Consider the following 20,925-nt stretch of genomic DNA (forward strand, 5'->3'; position numbering starts at 1 on the left):
AGTTTTTAACATGCAAAGGCACTCTGGCCTCCATTGAAGCCTATGCATCCAAGCTGAAACTTAATCCAGACAAGACAATCCAAACGCAGGTCAGGGAAAATGGATCCAACTTGTAATGGTTAGGTACACGCCTTCCAAAAACCACAGGTGTGCAGCTTGAGTATCCTCCTAAATCCATCTCTAAGCTTTGATGCCCAAGTTTCGGTGGTTTTGTATGTGCATCCAGTGAATAATTGGGGCTGGATGCGGGAGTCTGTTGGAATATATTGTTGGTATAGATCTGACCTGCATCTCACAGAGGAAATGCATTACCTCCTAAGATAACACTGAAGTGGATTCAGGTCCTATACAGATGACCTGCACATCCCTCACCATACATGTAATAAAAATTAAGTACTATTTGGTTGTGATCTGCAAAACATTCTGGACTTCTAATGAGTTTTTTTTCCTCCTATGCATTCAACAGGTACATCTTGTTCTTCTGTTCTTCAACGTGTCCATAAAGAATCAAGAAGAATCATGATTGAGCAAGTCTGTGAATGGCTACCAGCTTTCCTCTCAGCAGTGTTTTACCAAGTCTTCAAGTGGTAGGTTACAGTTTATCATCATGGAGCTTTTTCCTGTGACTATCTTGAAGGCTGGCTTTTAACCTTTTGATGTAATTTTTATTTTTTTTAAATTTTTTTTACAAAAGAAAACAGTCTAAAAACACATTTACAATACACAACATGAATAATGGTTGTTGTGGGTTTTTCAGGCTCTTTGGCCGTGTTCTGAAGGTTGTTCTTCCTGACGTTTCGCCAGTCTCTGTGGCCGGCATCTTCAGAGGACTGGAGTAGGAACTCTGTCCATGCTCTGTTGCTGTTTGTTGGATAGTATTTATAGCTGTGGGAACAGCTTTTGTCTTTTTTTTCACCATTCTGGAAAATACAACCTGCAAAAGGTCAACGAACTCTTACCCAGTGACAAGGGCCAGAGATCATTGCACAAAAAAGACCAGCTAATGACATCCATCAATTACAGTGACAAATAATCTCTCCCTCTCCTCCCTTCCTCATCAGAACAAAAACATGCTGATCATCCTGTCTCCTGATGGTGGTGGTGGGGACTTAAATCTGAATTGCAGTCACAATTTTATTTTGTTTTAATATGTTTTTGTGGTCTGCTACAGTAGCAAAAATAAGGGAGTTGGCAGCCTGGTCAACATTTTATATCCTTGATAATGCTCCAGACCTTTGGGGCATCATTCTAGAGTTTGTGAAAGAGAAATGCCAACTATCACGAAGCCAAAGTGGTGAAGGTTATTTTGAGAAAGCTATGCCAAGTGGTCTTTGTCTGGGAAGGGAGAAAGTGCCAGAAATTTTCTCAAAGAAAAAAGTATATCCCGAGGAATATTGACTTAGCTGTTAGAAGCTACCAATACAACAGTGAGAACTGTCTCCTCTTTGCTTTCTTGCTGGCTCTCTTATTCATAGGAACCAGGATTTAAAAGCAATCTGGGGCGATTTAGTGTATTGGACTCTGCGTCTCCTAAATCCATATTTCTGGAACAGATTTTGGAGCCTGTGTGGCTGATGTTGTTGTTGTGCACCTGAACAATTTTGATCTGCAGGATCACATCCTTGGCCAAGTTCTGCAAAAGAATGAATCAAAATGAGACAGGTTCACCCTTTTCATTTGCAATTGTTTGCTTTGTCACCGAAGAGAGTAAATGTAATATTGGTTTTCATTAGGTATTAAGTTAAAGTCAATATGCAACGGTATCCCCTCAATATCTAGTTGCAAAGGAAATTTCTTCTTCATCCTTGAAGTTGTCTGTGATGCTAAAAACTGTTCTAGAGTGTCTTGACATCTCTTCAGAGCAGATTTATATGGTGCATGGGAAACAATCGGAGGGAGTACTAATTCTGGTTAAGGCTTGCCTGCAGCAATAACACTTGGAAAATCAGTAAAAACATATTGCATATTATTATGTTCAAATGCTTCACATGTGTGACTTCAGTTTTCCTTGATTTATTAGGCTTCTTAGTATTATAGTGGCGCCTTGACCCACAAACATCCCAACATACCACCATTTCAAGTTGCTACCAGCTCCGGCCACAAAATTTTGCTTCGACTTGCGGCTGGAGCTTGAAGTTGCAACTGGAAAAAGGCAGGGAAAAAGGCAGGGAATTCAAATTTGCTAACTGTTGGTAGGTGAAGAGGCTACTTCTTTGTAGCTCTTTTTCTCCAACAATTAGAGTGAGTGCGTCGGAGGAGGCTTCCGACTGCCTGGAGCTGCTTTCTGCTCCTGAGTAAGTACATTTGCTTTGTTTTGCAGGGTGGGTTGGGGGGGGTTATGTTTTTGTGCTGTGATTTTTTGTGTGTTTTGGTATTTTTCCCCCAGCCCCATCTGATGGGATTGGCTGTGTATGGTGTGTGTGTGTTTTTGTGTGTGGTTTTTTCAGCCCCATCGCATTCCAATGGGGCTGGCTGTGTGTACAGGGGGTTGTTTTTGTGTGTTTTTCCCCAGCCCCATCAAGTTCCGATGGGGCTGGCTATGGGAGGGTTGTTTTTGTGTGTTTTTCCTCAGCCCCAACGTGTTCTGATGGGGCTGACTGTGCTTTTTTGGTATTATTATTATTATTATTATTATTATTATTATTATTATTATTATTATTATTATTATTATTATTATTATTATTATTATTATTATTATTATTATTATTATTATTATTATTATTGTTGTTGTTGTTGTTGTTGTTGTTGTTGTTGTTGTTGTTGTTGTTATTGTTATTGTTATTGTTATTGTTATTGTTATTGTTATTGTTATTGTTATTGTTATTGTTATTGTTATTGTTATTATGTTTTTTGGTAATTTTTTTCCAGCCCCAGCTCATTCCTATGGGGCTTGCAGTGTTTTATTGTAATTTTATTTTATCCCCCCCCCCCTTTTCTGGAATGGATTACGCGCATTCCAATGCATTTCTATGGGAAATGGTGCTTCGACTTACGACCATTTTGAGTTACGCCAATCTTATGGAACAGATTATGGTCGTAAGTCGGGACACCACTGTATTGCCAAATTTCAGCTTGAACTTGAGATAGTATGCCACCTGAGTACGTAAGGGAGGCAAGATTTAGATTGGGAGCTTTGGCTTTGCAGATGTTCTTATTACAGAGATTGCTGTTGCATCAGAAAGATATGCACACATGAAATTATGGTACAGTGGTGCCTCAGCTTACGAATGTCCTAACATACGACCATTTCAAGTTACGACCAGTTCCAGTCTCAAAATTTTGCTTCATCTTGTGGCCGGAGCTTCCAGTTACGAACAGAAAAAAGCAGGGGAAAAAGGTGGGGAATTCAAATTGCTAACCGTAGGTAGGCAAAGAGGCTGCTTCTTTGTAGCTCTTTTGCCCCAGCAGTTAAAGTGAGTGTGATTAAAGGAGGCTTCAGACTGCCTGGTAAGGTAAGGTGCTGCTTTCTGCTTTTTAAAAACTGTTCTGGGTGGATTTTGCAGCATGGTTTTGGGCTGTGTGGTGGGATTATATTTCTATGCTGTGATGGGTCTTGCAGGGTTTGTTTTCCTTCGGCTTTTTTTCTTTTGCATTTCCGATGGGTCTTGCATGGTTTGTTTGCTTTTTGTTTTGCTTTGTTTTTGCATTTCCAATGGGTCTTGCATGGTTTGTTTGCTTTCTGCTTTGCTTTTTTTTCTTTTTGCCATTTCCGAAGGGTCTTGCATGGTTTGTTTGCTTTTTGCTTTGTGTTTTTTGTATTTCTGAAGGGTCTTGCACAGTTTGTTTGCTTCCCCCCCTTCGGCTGGAACACATTAATCGCATTTCTGATGGGTCTTGCAGTGGGTTTTTTTTGTGTGTGTGTGATTTTTTTTTTCTTTGATCGGAACAGATTAATTGCATTTCAGTGCATTTCAGTGGGAAATGGTACTTCAACTTACGACCATTTCAAGTTACGACCGGAGTTCCAGAACCAATTAAGTTCATAAGTCGAGGCGCCACTGTATTTTAAATCTGTTGCAATATATGCTATCTTCTTTTGATAGATAATGTTCATTGAATATGGCAATATAATTTTACCAGTATGGGCAAAATTGCTTGCATTGGCTTTTAAGTTTTTTTTCTTTCATTATTTAATGATGTATTAAGATAAAAAAATCTGTCCTTAACTTCACTGTTATTTCAAAGACATCACATTTTTATCTCTCTTCTGTATCACTATAGCAAAAAAAAAATGTTACAGTGGTCTTTAGTTGGATTTAGATTCTTCTGTTGCTGGAGAATGGAAATTTTTTCCTGGTTTCCCCTCACCCTGTAGCCCTTGTTGTCCCCAGTGCTACTTCCCTCATTATTCTAGAGAAGAACTATCTGAAACAGTAAGTTGTTGCAGGTTGTTGCACTGGGAATTACAAAGAGGAAAGGGGAATTTGACAAGGTGTCCCCTGTGACTCTTCCTCTTTGATTAGGCTTTGCAGTGATCCAGTTGCTTTCATGATCAGAAGGAACCCTCCCTTTGTGGAGGAGCAAATCTGAATACAAACCAGTGTGATCCTAAGAGCTTCGGTTGCCCTTCTATTAACACATGGGAATTCATTTCGCTTTAGAATGAGAATGCTGTGGTTAGGGATTCAAATGCATTTTAGTATTGCATAAATACTTTCTCTGTCAAAAGGAGGTCAGCTTTGATTGCCAAGCTGCCCATCATATGTGGTTTTGTTGGTATATGCCAACAATCTGAGGTATTTTAAATGAGTTTGCTGTTCTTGAACGTTTTGAGTTCCTATCAGTCAAAAGGGAGGAAGCATGTAAGAATACTTTATTAAGTCAGTTCTAAAGGTCATTCTTTAAAGGTCTCATAAGGAAAGTGTTTCCCACTGGGAAAAAAAAACCAACCCAGATCTCTACTGGTAGGATCTGCAATACAGCTTGACAGTGTGGAATATCTGTCAGTTGTGCTCTCTTTCTGGTATGCCACATCCCTCCTGGTTTATCCACTTCACTTTTTATGTTGCCAACCAGCATTCTGCAGCTGCTGAGCATGCTTAATCATTGTGGATTTCAGGGTTCTACCGTACCAGATTACTTAATACAGTAATTTTAAACAACTGTAAGCTTTTATATTTTTCCTGAATCTATTTTGCCTTCCTCTGATTCATAAAGAGGGGGTATCATTTTGGCTATATAATGATCTGAAGAACTGAGTTCAGTGTTTCTATATAGATTGTTGATACCTTGTTTTTCATTGGTTTATGGAAGACACTGTAAAGCTTCTGCATGTGGTATGAGAAACAGAAATCAAATTATCTACCTGTAGGCCATTATCTGAGTGATCCTACCATGAGAATCAGCCACTATTCTTTAGTGCATTGCGAAAGGGTTCTTGTGAAGTCTTAGGCAGTCCCAAATGTGGCACAGAAGTTGAAACGGAAGACTCATTTAAACCATTAACAGATTTATTCATATTTAACAAGGGGATGTCAGTGACTACCTCAGTAGGATAAACTTGATCCCATTCACATAACTGTTTTCCAACTTCACAGAACTATTATAACAAACATTTCCTCTTAATACTGGGGAGCCGGGCCAAAGCATTCCTTGTTTGTTCCTCACCGCGCAAATGGTGCCACAGCATGGGTGGTGAGCCCAGTCCCCCTCCGGCGGTGGCTTGTTGTAGGTGGGGGCTGGGTGCACCACCCTCTTTGAGTGACCGCGTCCCCTTGGAAAGACCACCACTGTCCATTCTGCATTCTGAAGTTTCGGTGATGGTCACCCCCTCTCTTTCGGGTATCAGGTCTGGCAGCAAACTTCCCACCTTCAAATTGGGAAAGTCAACAGTTCACTCACATGATCACATTTCTTTTCCTTACTCTCCTTGTTGCTTGTTGAAATCCAAAAGTCCCACTCGCCTGTTCCCACTTTTATCTCCTCCTCCCACACGTCAATAATTTGTTCCTCCTCCTTTCCCTTCCCCTCTTCTGTCAAACAGACCTCTATTTTAACTCTTTCTTCATCAGCCTTCTGTTTTATCACATTCCCCTCCCTTTTCTTGACCACCACGTCCTTGCTATTTGGAGGAGATGGTGCACTTTTGCCCACCTTGCCTTCACATGCATTAAAAAAAAGTTTGAGAAAATGTGTCCATTTGACTCACAAGTAATTTATGTATTTTCAGACAACTGAACAAATAGATGCATGTGTTGATTCTCTGTTCAAGTCTCCAAATGCTTCATCATGTCTTAACTATATTGAGTACTGTACACTAAAAAGCTGCATTCATTGTGATGTAGATTATTTCAAATTACTCAGGGAAAAGTTGAAGCTTGGCAGAAGTCAGTGTGACAAACCACCCTCACCAATACCATATTAGGATAATTAATTATCCCTGTTATATCCTACATTTGGCCTACTTCAGCTACATCTGCTGCTCCCTCTCACATAACTGGTCTTTTGGTCTCACAAAAAGCAATAAACAAAGAAAGAAATGATTATTTTTTAAAAAAAAACAATGTAATGTATCTTCCATTTTGTGACTTGGAGGTGATTGCTATGCAGAGCTATATCTTTAACATGGCACATTTTACAGAACCCCCCCCCCCAAAAAAGAAATAAAAATACTGTAGTTGTTGTTACATGCAGTCAAATTGCTTCTGACTTATAGTGAACTTAATAAATGAGCAATCTCCAAAATGGCTTGTCCAGGATTGACTGTAGCTGTGTCTCCCATCTGGGTGTTTTATTTATGATGTGCTTCTTGTTGTAAAGCTGATTTTATGAATATGAGGCTATTATGTGGGACTTGAGAAAGTGATTCCTAGAGTTTTTGTGACTAGTACTGTGCAGCAGTAGACAAGTCAACTGAAAATTGTCCTCAAGAGCAGCTTTAGTTTCACAATTAGTTGGCAACAATCAGCAGTATGCTTTTAGCCTAAACTGCCATTTCCAAGAAAATATAAGCACAAATAGCCCTTGTCTGGTTTTCTTTGGGGTTGTTGTTGGTTGTTTTGTCAAATACACTTATAATTCGTTTTGGGATATAATTCTTTTCCAGTTGATAAAGTTGCACAGCAACTGATAGGGGCTCTAGGGATAGAGCCTAGGCTGAGTCTGTGACAAGATCAACAATCATACAACACAGATAATGGAGGAATGTGTTACTAGGGAGTTACCATAAAAACAAGGCTGTAAAAATATAGAACTATAAAAACCATCCTGGACAGAGGGAGATAGGGAAGGGGACTACAGCATCTCTAATAAGGAACAGAAAGTACACTAGCCCTCAAACTGTCCTCATTTCAAAAAGCCTAGATAAACATGGCAGCAGTCCCCAACTTTAAATTGTTGCTGCTAAAAGTTAGACTGGTGAAGGGGAAATCAACACCATTCAAAATTTGACCTTGAGTGACCATGCCAATCTAGTTCACCAATGTATCCTGTATTATGAAGACTTGGTTGAATGGACTTGAGGGGATTAATACTCAGAAGGGTTCGTTGTCAAGGACTGGAGGGGAGATAGAGTTGCTGTGTCTATCATGCTTCTGCCCCCCTCACCAGATACCCTGATCCACAGTCTGTCAGGTTCAAGCATATGCACTGGAAGGTAGGTGCCCAGAACTGTATAGGGATGCTGTTGGTGCACTGCCCACCCTGTTGCTCCGGATTGTTCTGATACCTGGATATGGCCAAAAGTAACAGTTCCTTCCTGAGCTAAGTTGCTCTCAGGAGTGACACTGGTATCCTCTCAGCTTTTGGTGTTGGAAAATGTCGGTATCCTCTTTAAGAGCAGTTTAAGAAGATTGGTTCTGAACTGCATGGTCTTCAGAACAACTGTAGTAATTGGCCCTAGTGATATTGCAAAATTCAGTCTCAACTTCATTTTCTGTGCTAGACAAGATGATTGCAATTTATGTGCAAAAGGGCTCAATGTATTTCTGTTATTGGGGACAGATCACTACTTAGTGAGGTTTGGACTCGTCACTGGAACTTGGGAACTTTACAAGGTGTATGTGGGAGAATTAATTAAACCCTAGGACAGTGGTTCTTAACCTTGGGTTACTCAGGAGTTTTGGACTGCAACTCCCAGAAGCCTTCACCACCAACTGTGCTGGCTGGGGTTTCTGGGAGTTGCAGTTCAAAAACATCCGAGTAACAAAGGTTAAGAACCACTGCCCTAGGATGCTGATGGATCTGAATATTTTCCTGATTATTCTTGTGAAACTTTTGGTGCTTTGAGAGGGAAATCTACCAAAGTTCTGGCTGACCTCTGGAATGAAGGAATGACTAGGATGCTTCACTTGATTTTTCTTAAGTGTCCTCTCCTACTGGATTTGCTAGTGGTAAAATAAGTGGGACAGAGGCTAGAGAGCCTGTGGAGTAGATGCAACCAAACGCAGGCTAGAATCCATTGAAAGATATGCTCTGTGGTAGTGGTTGCAGTAAAGAAATAATTTTCTCCTCTTAGCTTTGTAGTTTAGAGTCACCAAGTAAAGTTGCTTTGAATGGTCAGTGGCTTATTATGTTATTGTCCATGAAAAGAGAATGCTGACCATTCAATGCTCTGTTTGAAACACTTGTAAATCCTTTTAATAAAATTGTTTGAATCTGTTCCAACTTTGACGGTGCAATTGCTGGAGCTGCAGCGGGTGTGATTTTGGCTCCTGCTTGCGGATTCATATGTTTCAGCTTCTGCAGAAGATGCGGACAGGATGTGGACAAGTTATCACATGAATTTTGCCTGCGGAATTCCTTTAGAATTCTGGAAATTGGAGGCCAAAAGAGAAAGAAAAAGGATATTATGACCCATAATAGAGAATTTACTCTTAATACATGAATCAAAGTTTACTAATAGGCATCCATCTTAGAACAGGTGTGTAGCCACAAAAGTCAGCACAGGAATCTGATGCAATCCATGAAATGTGTATTGGACATGATGTAATATCTGAGAGAAGACATCAGGTGGTGTGCCCAGTGATTGGCTATTCAAACTATATAAGTGCTGCACGCTGTGGTTCTGTGTGGAGAATTGGTGGAGAGTTGCTGCACAAAGTGCTGTCCATTTATTTACTGTAAGTGTATTATTGAGTGTTGACTGATGTACATAGTTCCATTGTACATAGTCTATAAATACACTGCTGGTGAAGGAACTTACTGTCTCTGTGATTCTCTTTGCTGTCAACCTGGAAGACTGACTTGTCTTGGAAACCATTTCCACACCCCAAATTTTGACAAAGAAAGAAATTAATCCCTACATATAAATAATTAATATAATTGCAGTAAACCTTGTGTCAAATGTTCAGTGTGATTTGTCTTTTAAAAAATTGGCTGAAATCCCATTGTTTGGCATAGGAAGTTGCACTAGAAATAGTGGGGATTTGGTGAGTTCTCTTCTCCATAGGTTCTGTTCATTCAGATGGGCCTACTCTAGTTGTGACTTACTATAAAAATGAAAAAAAAATCTAGAATTCTCTCAAATTTATATATGTTAAGGGGGCACAATTCAGTTATTAGTGAATGTTAATAGTTTATAAAAACAGGTTGTTCATGATGGAGAAGACACATTAAGGTATATAATTCTGGGTAAATACAATCTCCTTATCCCAGTGAGAGGAAAATGTATCAATGCACATGGCTTTAAAGTTAGAATAAAAATGAGAATGTTAGTGTCACATTTCCAGGGGATGCAGCAGACAAAAGTCCAATAAGTCAGTCCAAAGTCAGAAGTCTGGGAGCTACAAAACAGATGCCAAGTTATCAAAGCCAAAACACGAACCATAGTCAGAAGTCAGAGTCCCAAGAACCAAGGGTCAAGTAACCAAGGTTCAAGATAGTAGGAAGGTGGATGCAAGCCAGAGAATGAACTTGTTGCTTCCACAGATTTCCAAGCCTTCTAGGTACAAATTATATAGGAGCAGCAACCATCAAATTCCTAGAAGCCTTCCATCCTGTTAAAACTCAGGACTGGTCGACCTGATGTTCTTGCGGGAAGCATTCATGCGAGCTTAGGAGCTTCATGTCATGAGTCTTTGCCGAACCTTGTCCCTCACTCTGGCTACTGGGAGAGGAGAATCTGTGATGATTCAGCTGTCTGTGCTTCTAATTGCCCAGTATTTTCCTCAGCTGAAATTAACTCCTCAGATGCCAGATCTTCTTCGGCAGAACTCATGACAGTTAGACCTTATAGAAAATGGTTACAATTTTGTTGTAAAAAGGGACAGCACTTAACATAAGCTAGTTTAATTATATTGAAAGTGAATTATATTGACAAATAGTGATGGATATATGCTTCTTTGTGACTCTTACTTTAGGCCAGGTATTGGTAGCATCGTTGCAGAACGTTCAGTTGACTGGGGGAGCTATGTCTTAACCAAGTGCTCAATATTCATTCATTTTAACAACAACTTCCCAAGATCTCCTTCCCTAGCAACAACTGCTATTTTTGAAGCACCAAGATGCTTAACAGCTTACTTTGGGTATATGGCTGCAAAGCTAGAGGCTGGCAGTTTGAATCTTCCTGTGCCTTCAGAGAGAAGAGCCAGACTATGTAGCCATGGGCAAACTGCACAATCCCAGGATGCCCCCAGAAGAAGGAAATGGTAAACCACTTGTGAGTCTTTACCTAGAAAACCCTGGATAGGGTCACTATAAAGTCAAAATTAACTTGATGACATGCAGTTATTATTATTAAGATGCTTACTGTATTGTCTTCCTAAAGTCTCATGTTCTTATTTATAGTATTTAGAGCACTGGTGCATCACTCTTGTAAGTACTAGGAACTCCAAGAAATAGAATTTTTCCAGCACCATTGGTTCTTCTAATAGTATTGTGAAATTATACTTCCCAAGGATCCCATGTGACTTAGCTGTGCCAAATGGATATGTGACCACTTACCGTCAAGAAACATTGTCCTGGGTACATCCTGAGTCTGAATGTCCATGTTTCAGCAGCTGCTGGGAAGGCTAATGCACTAACTGCATCTGTTCCTTGAGATGCCTGATCTGGCTCCAGTGGCACATTCCTTCTTACATACATACATACATACATACATACATACATACATACATACATACATACATACATACATACATACATACATACATACATACATACATACATACATACATACATACTTACTTACTTACTTACTTACTTACTTACTTACTTACTTACTTACTTACTTACTTACTTACTTACTTACTTACTTACTTACTTAGTTTATATACTGCCCATCTAGAACGTGTCTCCTCTGGGCGGTTTACATATAACATAAAAATAAACTAAGGTTAAATCCAGATTAATCACAGAGTCCAAGATGGGAAAGGAAGAAAGGGAAAAAAAGAAGAAAGAGAGAGAGAGAGAAAGAAAAGGGGAGTTAGGCTAAGTAATGCCGGTAGGGAAGGCCTGCCTGTATAGTCATGTCTTCAAGTTAGTCTTGAAGGCCCTGAGCAAAGGAGCCAGGTGGATCTCTACAGGTAAGTTGTTCCAGAGGTGAGGGGGCACTGCTGAGAAGACCCGATTTCTAGTTTTTCCCCACTGGGCCTCTCTTGGCGTTAGGCCTCTCAGCCACCTGGCCTGACTGGAGTGGGTGATACAGATAGAACTGGGCGGAGGAAGGCAGAGTATCGATGGCCTAAACTGCAAAGGGCTTTATATGTAATTGTTATCACCTTGAAATCAATGCAGAAGCAGATAGGTAGCCAGTGTAAGGCGGCCAAGGTGGGGAAAATATGGTAAAATCTTTTCAACCCCTGTTAATAGCCTGGTCGCCGTGTTCTGTACCATCTGGAGCTTCTGCATCAATCTCAAAGGAAGCCTCCACATAGAGAGCATTACAGTAGTCTATTCTTGAGACTACCAGCACATGGACCGGTGTGGTGGACCGCGTCTAGATAGGGACGCATCTGGGCAATCCGCCGAAGATATAAATGGGCAGACCAAACCACAGACGCTACCTAGGTCTCCATGGTAAGTGCTAGGTCAAGATGGACCCCCAGACAGCGAACTGGATTCTTTGTAGTGAGAGTCAGCCCCCAAAAGAGAGGGAGTTCTACAAACCACTGACATCAGGGCCACCCACCCACAGGACCTCTATCTTGTCTGGGTTCACTCTTAGTCCATTTGACTGCATCCATTGCAAAACAACTTCCAGGCAGCGCCCAAGGGATGGAACGGCATCCACTGCAGATGGAAAAAAGGTGATGTAGAGATATTGGTAACACAAAGCTCCATATCCCTGGATGACTCCCCCCACGGCCTCATATAAATGTTAAACAGCATTGGGGAGATGATCAAACATTGCAGGACCCCACAACTGAGGGACCACGGGGCCGATACGTTCTCCACAAGCTGAACTCTCTGGGGATGGCCCTCCAAGAAGGACTGGAGCCAAGTGAGAACACGGCCACCAATCCCCAACTCAGAGAGCCTCCCCAGGAGGATATTGTGGTCAACGGTATCAAAGGAGGCTGAAATATCAAAGAGGACAAGCAAGGACATTTTGTCCCTGTCGGCCTCCCTAAGTAAGTCATCAAGCAGGTGACCAATGTCGTTGTTGTACTGTGGCGTGGCCTGAAGCCTGACTGAAACGGATCCAGGGCATTCATTCAAGGGAGCATGAAGCTGGTTGGACACCACCCTCTCAAATATCTTGCTAAGAAAAGAAACATTGGCGATAGGCCTATAATTGCCAATGTTGTCCGCCGCCAAGCTCGGTTTCTTTCTAATGGGCCTTAACGTTCTTCCTCAAGAACGTACCCATTTATTATTTCAGTGGCCCATTCAGTTATCACCAGCCTGGCAGCTTTGATTAGCCAGTCCAGGCAAAGGTAAAGGGAGGAGGAGGAGGCTCAGCAGCGATCAAGGACCTTGTCCACCTCTGCAGACATCACAGGTTGAAACTGAGTAATTCTCAATGGGCAAGGTGCTGCACTGGATGTCTCAGCTCGATCCACTGTTTTCAAATACGGTGCAAGATCCAGGCAGATGGCCTCCACTTTTGATTTAAAAATGCTGCAAATTGGTCACAAGAAATTCTAGACGGAGACCAATCATGGCGGCCAATTCCAGATAGGTTTCATACTATACAGAGAAGTTCCGCCTGCTAATTGGATGCTTCGCTTATCTGGACAATGATGTAGGCTTTTCTAGCAGCCTGTACCTTAGCAAGGTAGAGGCTAGACCTTACCTTGGCAGCTTTTAAGTTATTTTCCGTCGGGTTCCATCGGAATCCAGTCCAATCCATCTTGCTTGGATTACTATTAAACACTCTTCATGGGATTGCCTTTGAGGAGTGTTAAGAAACTTCTACAGCCAGATTGTACATAAGATTGGTTGCAAGGAGTATGTAATTCCCCTGTTGCATCAGATCTTCTGGATATTGGTCCCACCTGAATCCCTCCCCAGTTTAAAAATCTTTGAGGGAGGTCCTTCTCTTGGTCCCACAATATTCTCAGCCACTTTCAGTGAGGACACAGAAGAGGGACTTTGTAGTTGTTGCTCTCAAGCTGTGGAAGTCCTTTCAATGAGGAAGGAAGTCGGGTTTTCCCCCTCTTTTCCTTCCCAGAACAAATACATTTCAGTGAAGCCTTTGGCCATTGACTGGGCTACAGAAAGAGGATGTAGAGTTTTTCCTCAGTTCTTTAAAACCTTTTAAAATGTGTATTTAGTTTTAGTTTTTTTAAAAGCTGATTTACATGTTGTGTGTCGTCACATCAGAATGGACTTATAGCTAACCTAATAGGGTTTTCAGGGTAAGTGAGTTGTTTAAGGAGTGCTTTTACCAGTTCCACCCTCACTCCCACTTAGTTTCCGTGGCAGAACCCGGAAATCAAAGCCTGGTGCCCTGAGTCCTAGTCCATTATTCTATCCACTACATCACACTGGGTACCTTGTTTTACACTTAGTGACCATTTAATATTATTTCACATTTCATAGAAGTTTGAATATTTTAATTTATATGTGTGTTGTCAATACACACACATGCCACCATTTTGTAAGCCATAATTAGTGCCTGAATTGGAAAACAGTTAAGACTGAAATGAAATAAAATAAATAAATACTAGCTCTTTGGGTGTAATAAGCCTGTTTTTTCTCTTTCAGACACACATCTCTTGGTGCCATAGCACATGGATTTCAGGACTGCATGTGAAGAGGTAATGCCAGATTTTTGTAACTTAAAAAGCGCACATGCTGAATTAATATTAAATTGATATGTTAAGTGAAATGTTTCAGAGAAGGAAGAAATGTAGTTTCTAGCTAATCTGACAGGGAAGGGAAAGGAGTCTTTTGAAAACTCCAGTGTGGAAAATATGACTAAGACTTGTCAGACAGCACAAAAAAGTTGAATTTCCACAGATTCATCAATCCATTATTTGTATTTCTGACTGTAAGTATTTCTAAGAAAGCAGCGAATCATGAAAGTGTGTCTTGGATTCTGCAAAAGCATTGTTCCATTTTCCTCTTTCTGTGTCTTTCAGCATGAAATTTATTTGTCCTCTGTATCATATATATATCAAAACATCCTGTGACTTCCTGCACTTTCCACTTTAAAAAACAAAATGAGAACTACTTGTCAGGCAGTACAAAAGCTTTGTAAAATAGATCATCATATAGAAATATACAAATAAATAATGAAATGACTATTATTATTATTATTATTATTATTATTATTATTATTATTATTATTATTATTATTATTATTATTATTATTATTATTATTATTATTATTATTATCATCATCATCATCATCATCATCATCATCATCATCATCATCATCACCACCACCACCACCACCACCACCACCACCACCACTAACCAAGATCAAGCGAATCCTTGGTCTGAGCTGGCATTACCATAAACTGTACATGATGTTATATTAAACTTGTGGTTTATGAATCTGAAGGTGAGTGCCTACCTGGGCTATCAGAAGTGCAGGAAGTGGGGACATAAGGATGTGTAGTCACCCTTCAGTCTCGAGAGACTATGGTAACGTGCTCTGAATAGAGGACTTGGAACAGCATCTACTGTGGCTGAAAAGGCCAATTCGACAATGACAATTCCTTTCACACTGAAGACAAATACAATCTGTCCCCTGTCCAGCTCCCTGGTTTTGCTGCTTTCGTGACTGCCTCTTTGCCTCGGCCTGCTGGACAAATGTCTCTTCAAATTGGGAGAGGCTGTGATGCACCACCTGCCTCTAGGCTGAACGCTCAGATGTCATGGTTTCCCATCTGTTGAGGTCCATTCCTAAGGCTTTCAAATCCCTCTTGCAGATATAACCTTTTTATTATCACTGTCAGGAGGTGGCACACCATGCTAAGAGATCCTTGCCTGGACTCCTCTCTGTTGTTCTTCTTCTGGCAGGCAAAAGCTTCTATTTGTAAGAAGCATTTCTATTTGTAAGAAACATTTGGCAATTGAGTTAGGTTACTATAAAAGAAGGTTTTAATCTGTACAGCAACTGTTTATTTCCCTTATATATTTTTCATGGTTCTTAAGTGTTTTCTTTTATTGAAGCTCTTTTATATTTCAGCCATTTTTTCTCCATTTTTTTGCTAGCTGCCTTAAGTCCCAATTTTTGGCCCAGTACAAATACAAGAGAAATATTTTTAAAAAATAAAATAAGTTGTTTAAAATATGTATTGGAAGGAAAGCATACACTTCTACACATTGCAAAGCTGCAGAAGGGGTAAAAATTGAATCTGGGCAGAAGCAATATCAAAGAAGCATTTCTGCAGGTCGATTGTGTAACAGTCCTGATGTGAACCATGTGATTGGTTGCACAACCATTACATGAACAAGAACTGATTGATTGCACAATGCTGTCTGTCTGAGTGTAATGTCTGGCATACTTTCACAGCTGTAGCTTTACATTATGCCATCTTAAATGGAATTTCAGTCATTTGAGTTAAATTACAATTATTTCCAGGTAAATGTATGTCGGATTTTAACCTTTTGGGACAGAACATGTGGAAATAGTGTTATTTAGGTTGAACATAATCCATAGATTATGTTGATTAGGTTGAACATAGGTTATGTTGATTAGGTTGAACATCACCTCATAGAGGTGAACATAATCCAAATAGAAACTGGGGCTGTGGATAAATATAACAATGCATCTAGAGTAGTGGTTATCAACCTTGAATAATCCAAATGTTCTTGGACTGGAATTCCCAGAAGCTTTCACCAATAGCTGTGTTGGCCACGATTTCTGGAAAGTGCAGTTGAAGAATACCTGGGTTACCCAAGATCAGGAACTACTGATCTACAGCATGGAATTCTAAAAATAGAAACCTCTCAAAACTCTAGATTCCAGAGTTGTACAGGACAGAGTCATGGCAATTAAAGTGGAATCAAGCCTAAGTACAGCATGTGAGAGGCTGTGTTTTGCTGACAGTTCACAATGATAGTTGGAAGATGGTAGTCCAAGGGACTTTGGTTGGGAGAGAGAGACTTATAATATGCATTTGAATTCCAGAGACAGAGGGCACATTTGCTACATGCATCTCTTCCCAGTGCTCCAGTACTAAAAGGAGAAACCACAACACCTGGTAAAGTTCACCCTTTCATGGTATCTATTAGAGGAGGGTGATCAGGACCTCAGTGTAGAAATCATAAAGTAATGTTCCCCAAAATTACAAGGTAAATGCATGTAAAATGGATTTTGCAAATTGATTCAAATGGATTACCAATCGCAGATGGCTGAGCTACTTGAAACACATTGATTCAGTGGAATAGACTGTTATTGGAATGATGGACACTTGACATAGGCTTTCCTTGTTTTTTTATCTATGAGTTTCTCCAAAAGTGAGGATAAATAAAATAAAATTCCACACATTAAATATAACATATTATCATGTGTTTTCTTGGCTTTACTGCCAAGATGCAATTTTACCTTCTTTCAGCTGTTGGCTACACTATTTAGCTGTTTTCACAATGCCCTCAGGTAGGACAGGAAAAGATGTATTTTAACAGGCTTTAACTGAAAGACAAATTGGGCAGCAGCAGTTGCTTCTTCACTGTAAAGGATAGGCTCTCATAATTCAGTGCTTTTCCTATAGATTAATTTTTTTTCTGCACATGTGCAGTCAGTTGCTCTACACATAGCTTGGTTTTCCAATGCTTGATGTCCTTGTTTAGATTGTGAATAAACTCTGCCCATGTGCATCAGAGTGCTGACTTTTATTTCAATTTCATCATCAGGCTTAATTATTTCTACTGTATAGTTATGCACCACTTAGTTCTTGCCCCCAGCTCTCTCCATCAAGCTCCTTAAGAGATGTTATGGGGATAATCAGCCAAGTCAGAAGTGGGCAGTCAAGTAAAAGAAAATGGCTGTATAAACAATTTAACATTTCTCAAAAATAGTGTCACCTCAGGCTACCCTCAAACTAATTGGGAATGTTTGGGATGCTTTTAGGTGTGAATCATTTCGTATCTTCCACAAACTCAACAGTGGCTTTGCATGGCTGGGATAACTTACAATAACAGTGTGAAATGTTAGTTCTTACATAAGCCTTCCAACATTCTTTTTTCTTCTGTTCCTTATATCTGAGACATCAACCATTGGAGAGGTCTTTATTTCATATAAGTCAGGAATTTGCACATGTTATGCAGTGAAAAGCCTGGGATTTGCTGGAAAGATTTAAGCTTGGAAGCATTCCTTGCTATTTTGTGACTGGCTGCTACACTGAGACCAAATGATACTGTGGCTGAATTAAGATCTGTGATCTCCTCAGTTGGATGAGACATTGCTCATCTGCAAAGACTGGATGGATAGAGCAGAAATATGAACCACCTGTTGCTTACTCCCTGTCTTGTGGAAATAGTAGCTTCCCACAGAAAATGGCAGTATTAGGAGCAGCATACACACACTGCATTGATATTTCACAGATACTTAGGTTTTTTGTTAAAACTTGTATCTGTTATATAATACGAGTCAAATGTTTTAATAATTTGGATTGTGCCTGGAGGTTTTTAATAATAATAATAATAATAACAACAACAACAACAACAACAACAACAACAACAACAACAACAACAACAACAACAATAATAATAATAATAATAATAATAATAATAATAATAATAATAATAATAATAATAATAATAATAATAATAATAATAATAATAATAATAATAATAATAATGGTAGCAACAGCAACAAAATAACAACAAGTTATAAAAGTAGATATGATATTGTTAAAATTAGTGCACTAGCTATTATGCAAACAAACAAATCCAAAAGAAACAAACAAAAATCCACCTTGTCAGCCTCAAAAACAAACAAACAAAAAACATGGGAAATATCATGTAGAGAATTTGTCACAAAATGATGGTCAAGATCTTGTTGGATTTCCTTATCATATCCACTTTGAACATAACACACCAGCATAGTAGTAATAGGACAAAGAAATGTCTGAATCATTAACATTGCAATTTCAGGGGATGCTACATTTAAAGCTAAAGAATTGGAAAAATTAACAAAATACAGAGATCTGGCAATAGAAACATCTTGCTTGTGGATGAAACACACTTCAGTGATACACATTGACATTGGGGCTTTGGGAACAATACCACGGGTTTTCACAGTATTATAAGCAGTTGCAGATTTCAGAAATAACGCTGTCAGAGCTACAAAAAACAACAGTATTATAAACATCATACATACTGTGCTGATATTTAACAGATACATAGGTTTTTGGATAAAACTGTTATATGAGACAATGTTTTTATAATTTTGATTGATTGTGCCTGGTATTTTTAAATAATAATTATAATAAAATGTTGTCAAGGCAATTCTTACTTATAGTGACCCTTTCTAGATCTTCTAGATTTTCTCAGTGTATAGTACTCAGAAGTTTGCCATTCCCTTCTTCTGGCAGTGCCCTGGGATTGCACAGCTTTCCCAAGGCTACACAGGCTGGTTCTTCTCCTGGGACACTGTGGGGAATGAAACTCCCATCTTCTGGCTCCACAGTCAGATAACCAACTCATTGAGCTAACTGACTAAGGTTTCTTCTCTACAGGAGTATATTTCTTACACCAGCCATTTCTAGTCTAGAACAGGGAGGTCCACAGGGATGGGTTTTTCCAGGTGGAGCAGAGCTTTGAGAAGTTACTTTGTGGACTGCAGCTGCCAATATCCCACAGCTATAATTGCTGTCTTGCAAGAGGTACAATTTAAGTGCTGGATTTTGAGAACCTTGATCCCCCCCCCAAAAAAAAGAATTTTTCCAAGCTTTCTTCTAGCTGGAAAAGCCTATCCTCGAGGACAGTACATAAATAGCATAAAAAGGACTAATTGGTACATGTGTTTAGGAGACAAATGGAGAAATGGAAGGTGAGGTGCTAGAAAATGGAAGATGTTTATGCAGCTGTAGTTGAGGGCAGAAAAATCTGAAACCTGTTTGTAGGTTTGAATTGGCATGCAGCTGTCCTTCAGGAGTTGAAGGAACTCAGATTTACCATGAAGAGAAAATATTGTCATGGGAAATGTTAGCAGGGTACAGGCATATCTAGTTCTGATGCCTGTCACATACCTGAGCAGGGAAAAGGAAGAAAGTTTTGTTATTGAAAATGAAAGAAAGAATGAAAAGGGGGCACAACCCTTCAGTCATTACCAAATCACCATTAATCTCTGACCCACATTTTCCATTTCAAATGCTTTGCCTACATCCTTTGGCTTTGCTTGGAATGTTTCCTTCCAGAGTGATCAACTTGATTTAAACACCTTTTAGTTAATCAGCCCATAGGCACACACTGTGATCTGTAAATCACTGGAAATGAATTAGTCTCTGTGTATGGAGGAGCTATTGGATTACTGTATAACCTTAAAGCAGGATGACTGGAATCCTTCATGGTGTCTGAGTGCTTTGCTCTGATCCCAGTTAAGCTCCTGGTTCATGAGTAATCCTAATACGTCTAATTAGATTAATCAGAAACTAAGATTAGCATAGGCTTGCCCTATATGAAGAAATATATAAGGCAGAACCTTTATGCACTGCTGTGCTGGTGTCTGAAACACATGCCTTGATATTTTAAAGGGGGACTTTGTGATGAAATTAAAAGTGTCCACACATCATTAGCAACACTTGCCATCTTTTACTCATGTACAGAAATGAGATATATGTTTATTATTAAGTGGCACTAAAATGTAACCACTAATAATTTTTTCATGTAATTGTGCCAGTATTTATGTTTACATCTAATATGTAACTTATTAGTAACTAATAAGCATTGTGACTAGAAACCTGTTTGGAATGTGGTAGCTTTTGTTAAAGGTTCACCAGATATCATTGAACTTATCCATGAAAGTCCTAAGTGGTGAATACTGGAAATGATAGTCCTGTAAGCGGAACAGTCAGTAGCAGCTTGCAAACTAATGAACTCTTTTCTTCTCCTGAACTTTTGAAGACAAAGACAGGTACTTGTTTGCTGCAGGATGGTAACCAGGAACCTTTCAAAGTGCGGCTGCACTTAGCCAAAGATATTTTGACAATTCAAGAACAAGACGTGATCTGTGTGTCTGGCGAACCTTTTTACTCTGGTGTAAGTATCATTTTCTTTATCATCACTCTGGAATGGTGATACTCTAGTGCTACTGATAGTATTGTAGTATTTGACTTTTCAGCGTCTGAAGAGGAGACGTGAATAAATGTGGTCTCATTAGAGTTCAATACATTCTACCCCGTATGCATTCTCTATGTATCTCACAGAAGATTATAATAATTTTCCATTATAAAATTATTACATTAATATGGATGTCTCCTAAGGTAACATACTATTTTTAACTTTATATATATAATAGACACTGTTGACTCAGGTCAGAATCATGGTTTCTCTTAAAATTGTGGAAATGTCCACATTATCACTGGGGCCATGCACAGAGCAGAATCTAATTGTGCCTTAGCTGTGATATGGATAGTCTGTGCTCAG

General features: G+C 39.5%; 1 protein-coding gene across 2 annotated transcripts in view; it reads left to right on the forward strand.

Moving 5' to 3' along the window:
- The window catches only part of SNTG1 (syntrophin gamma 1), a 290,507-nt gene that overhangs the window by 140,547 nt on the left and 129,035 nt on the right, over nucleotides 1-20,925 (forward strand). For both annotated transcript variants that reach the window (XM_072998919.2, XM_078393734.1), the window contains 3 exons: nucleotides 467-587; nucleotides 14,089-14,141; nucleotides 20,404-20,538. In XM_072998919.2, coding sequence (XP_072855020.1) covers nucleotides 14,115-14,141; nucleotides 20,404-20,538 — 162 coding nt within the window. In that variant the 5' untranslated portion in view covers nucleotides 467-587; nucleotides 14,089-14,114. The remainder of the gene's footprint in view (nucleotides 1-466; nucleotides 588-14,088; nucleotides 14,142-20,403; nucleotides 20,539-20,925) is intronic.

This window comes from Pogona vitticeps, chromosome 4 (genome assembly GCF_051106095.1).
Source record: "Pogona vitticeps strain Pit_001003342236 chromosome 4, PviZW2.1, whole genome shotgun sequence".
In the NCBI taxonomy this organism is placed as follows: Eukaryota; Metazoa; Chordata; class Lepidosauria; order Squamata; family Agamidae; genus Pogona; species Pogona vitticeps.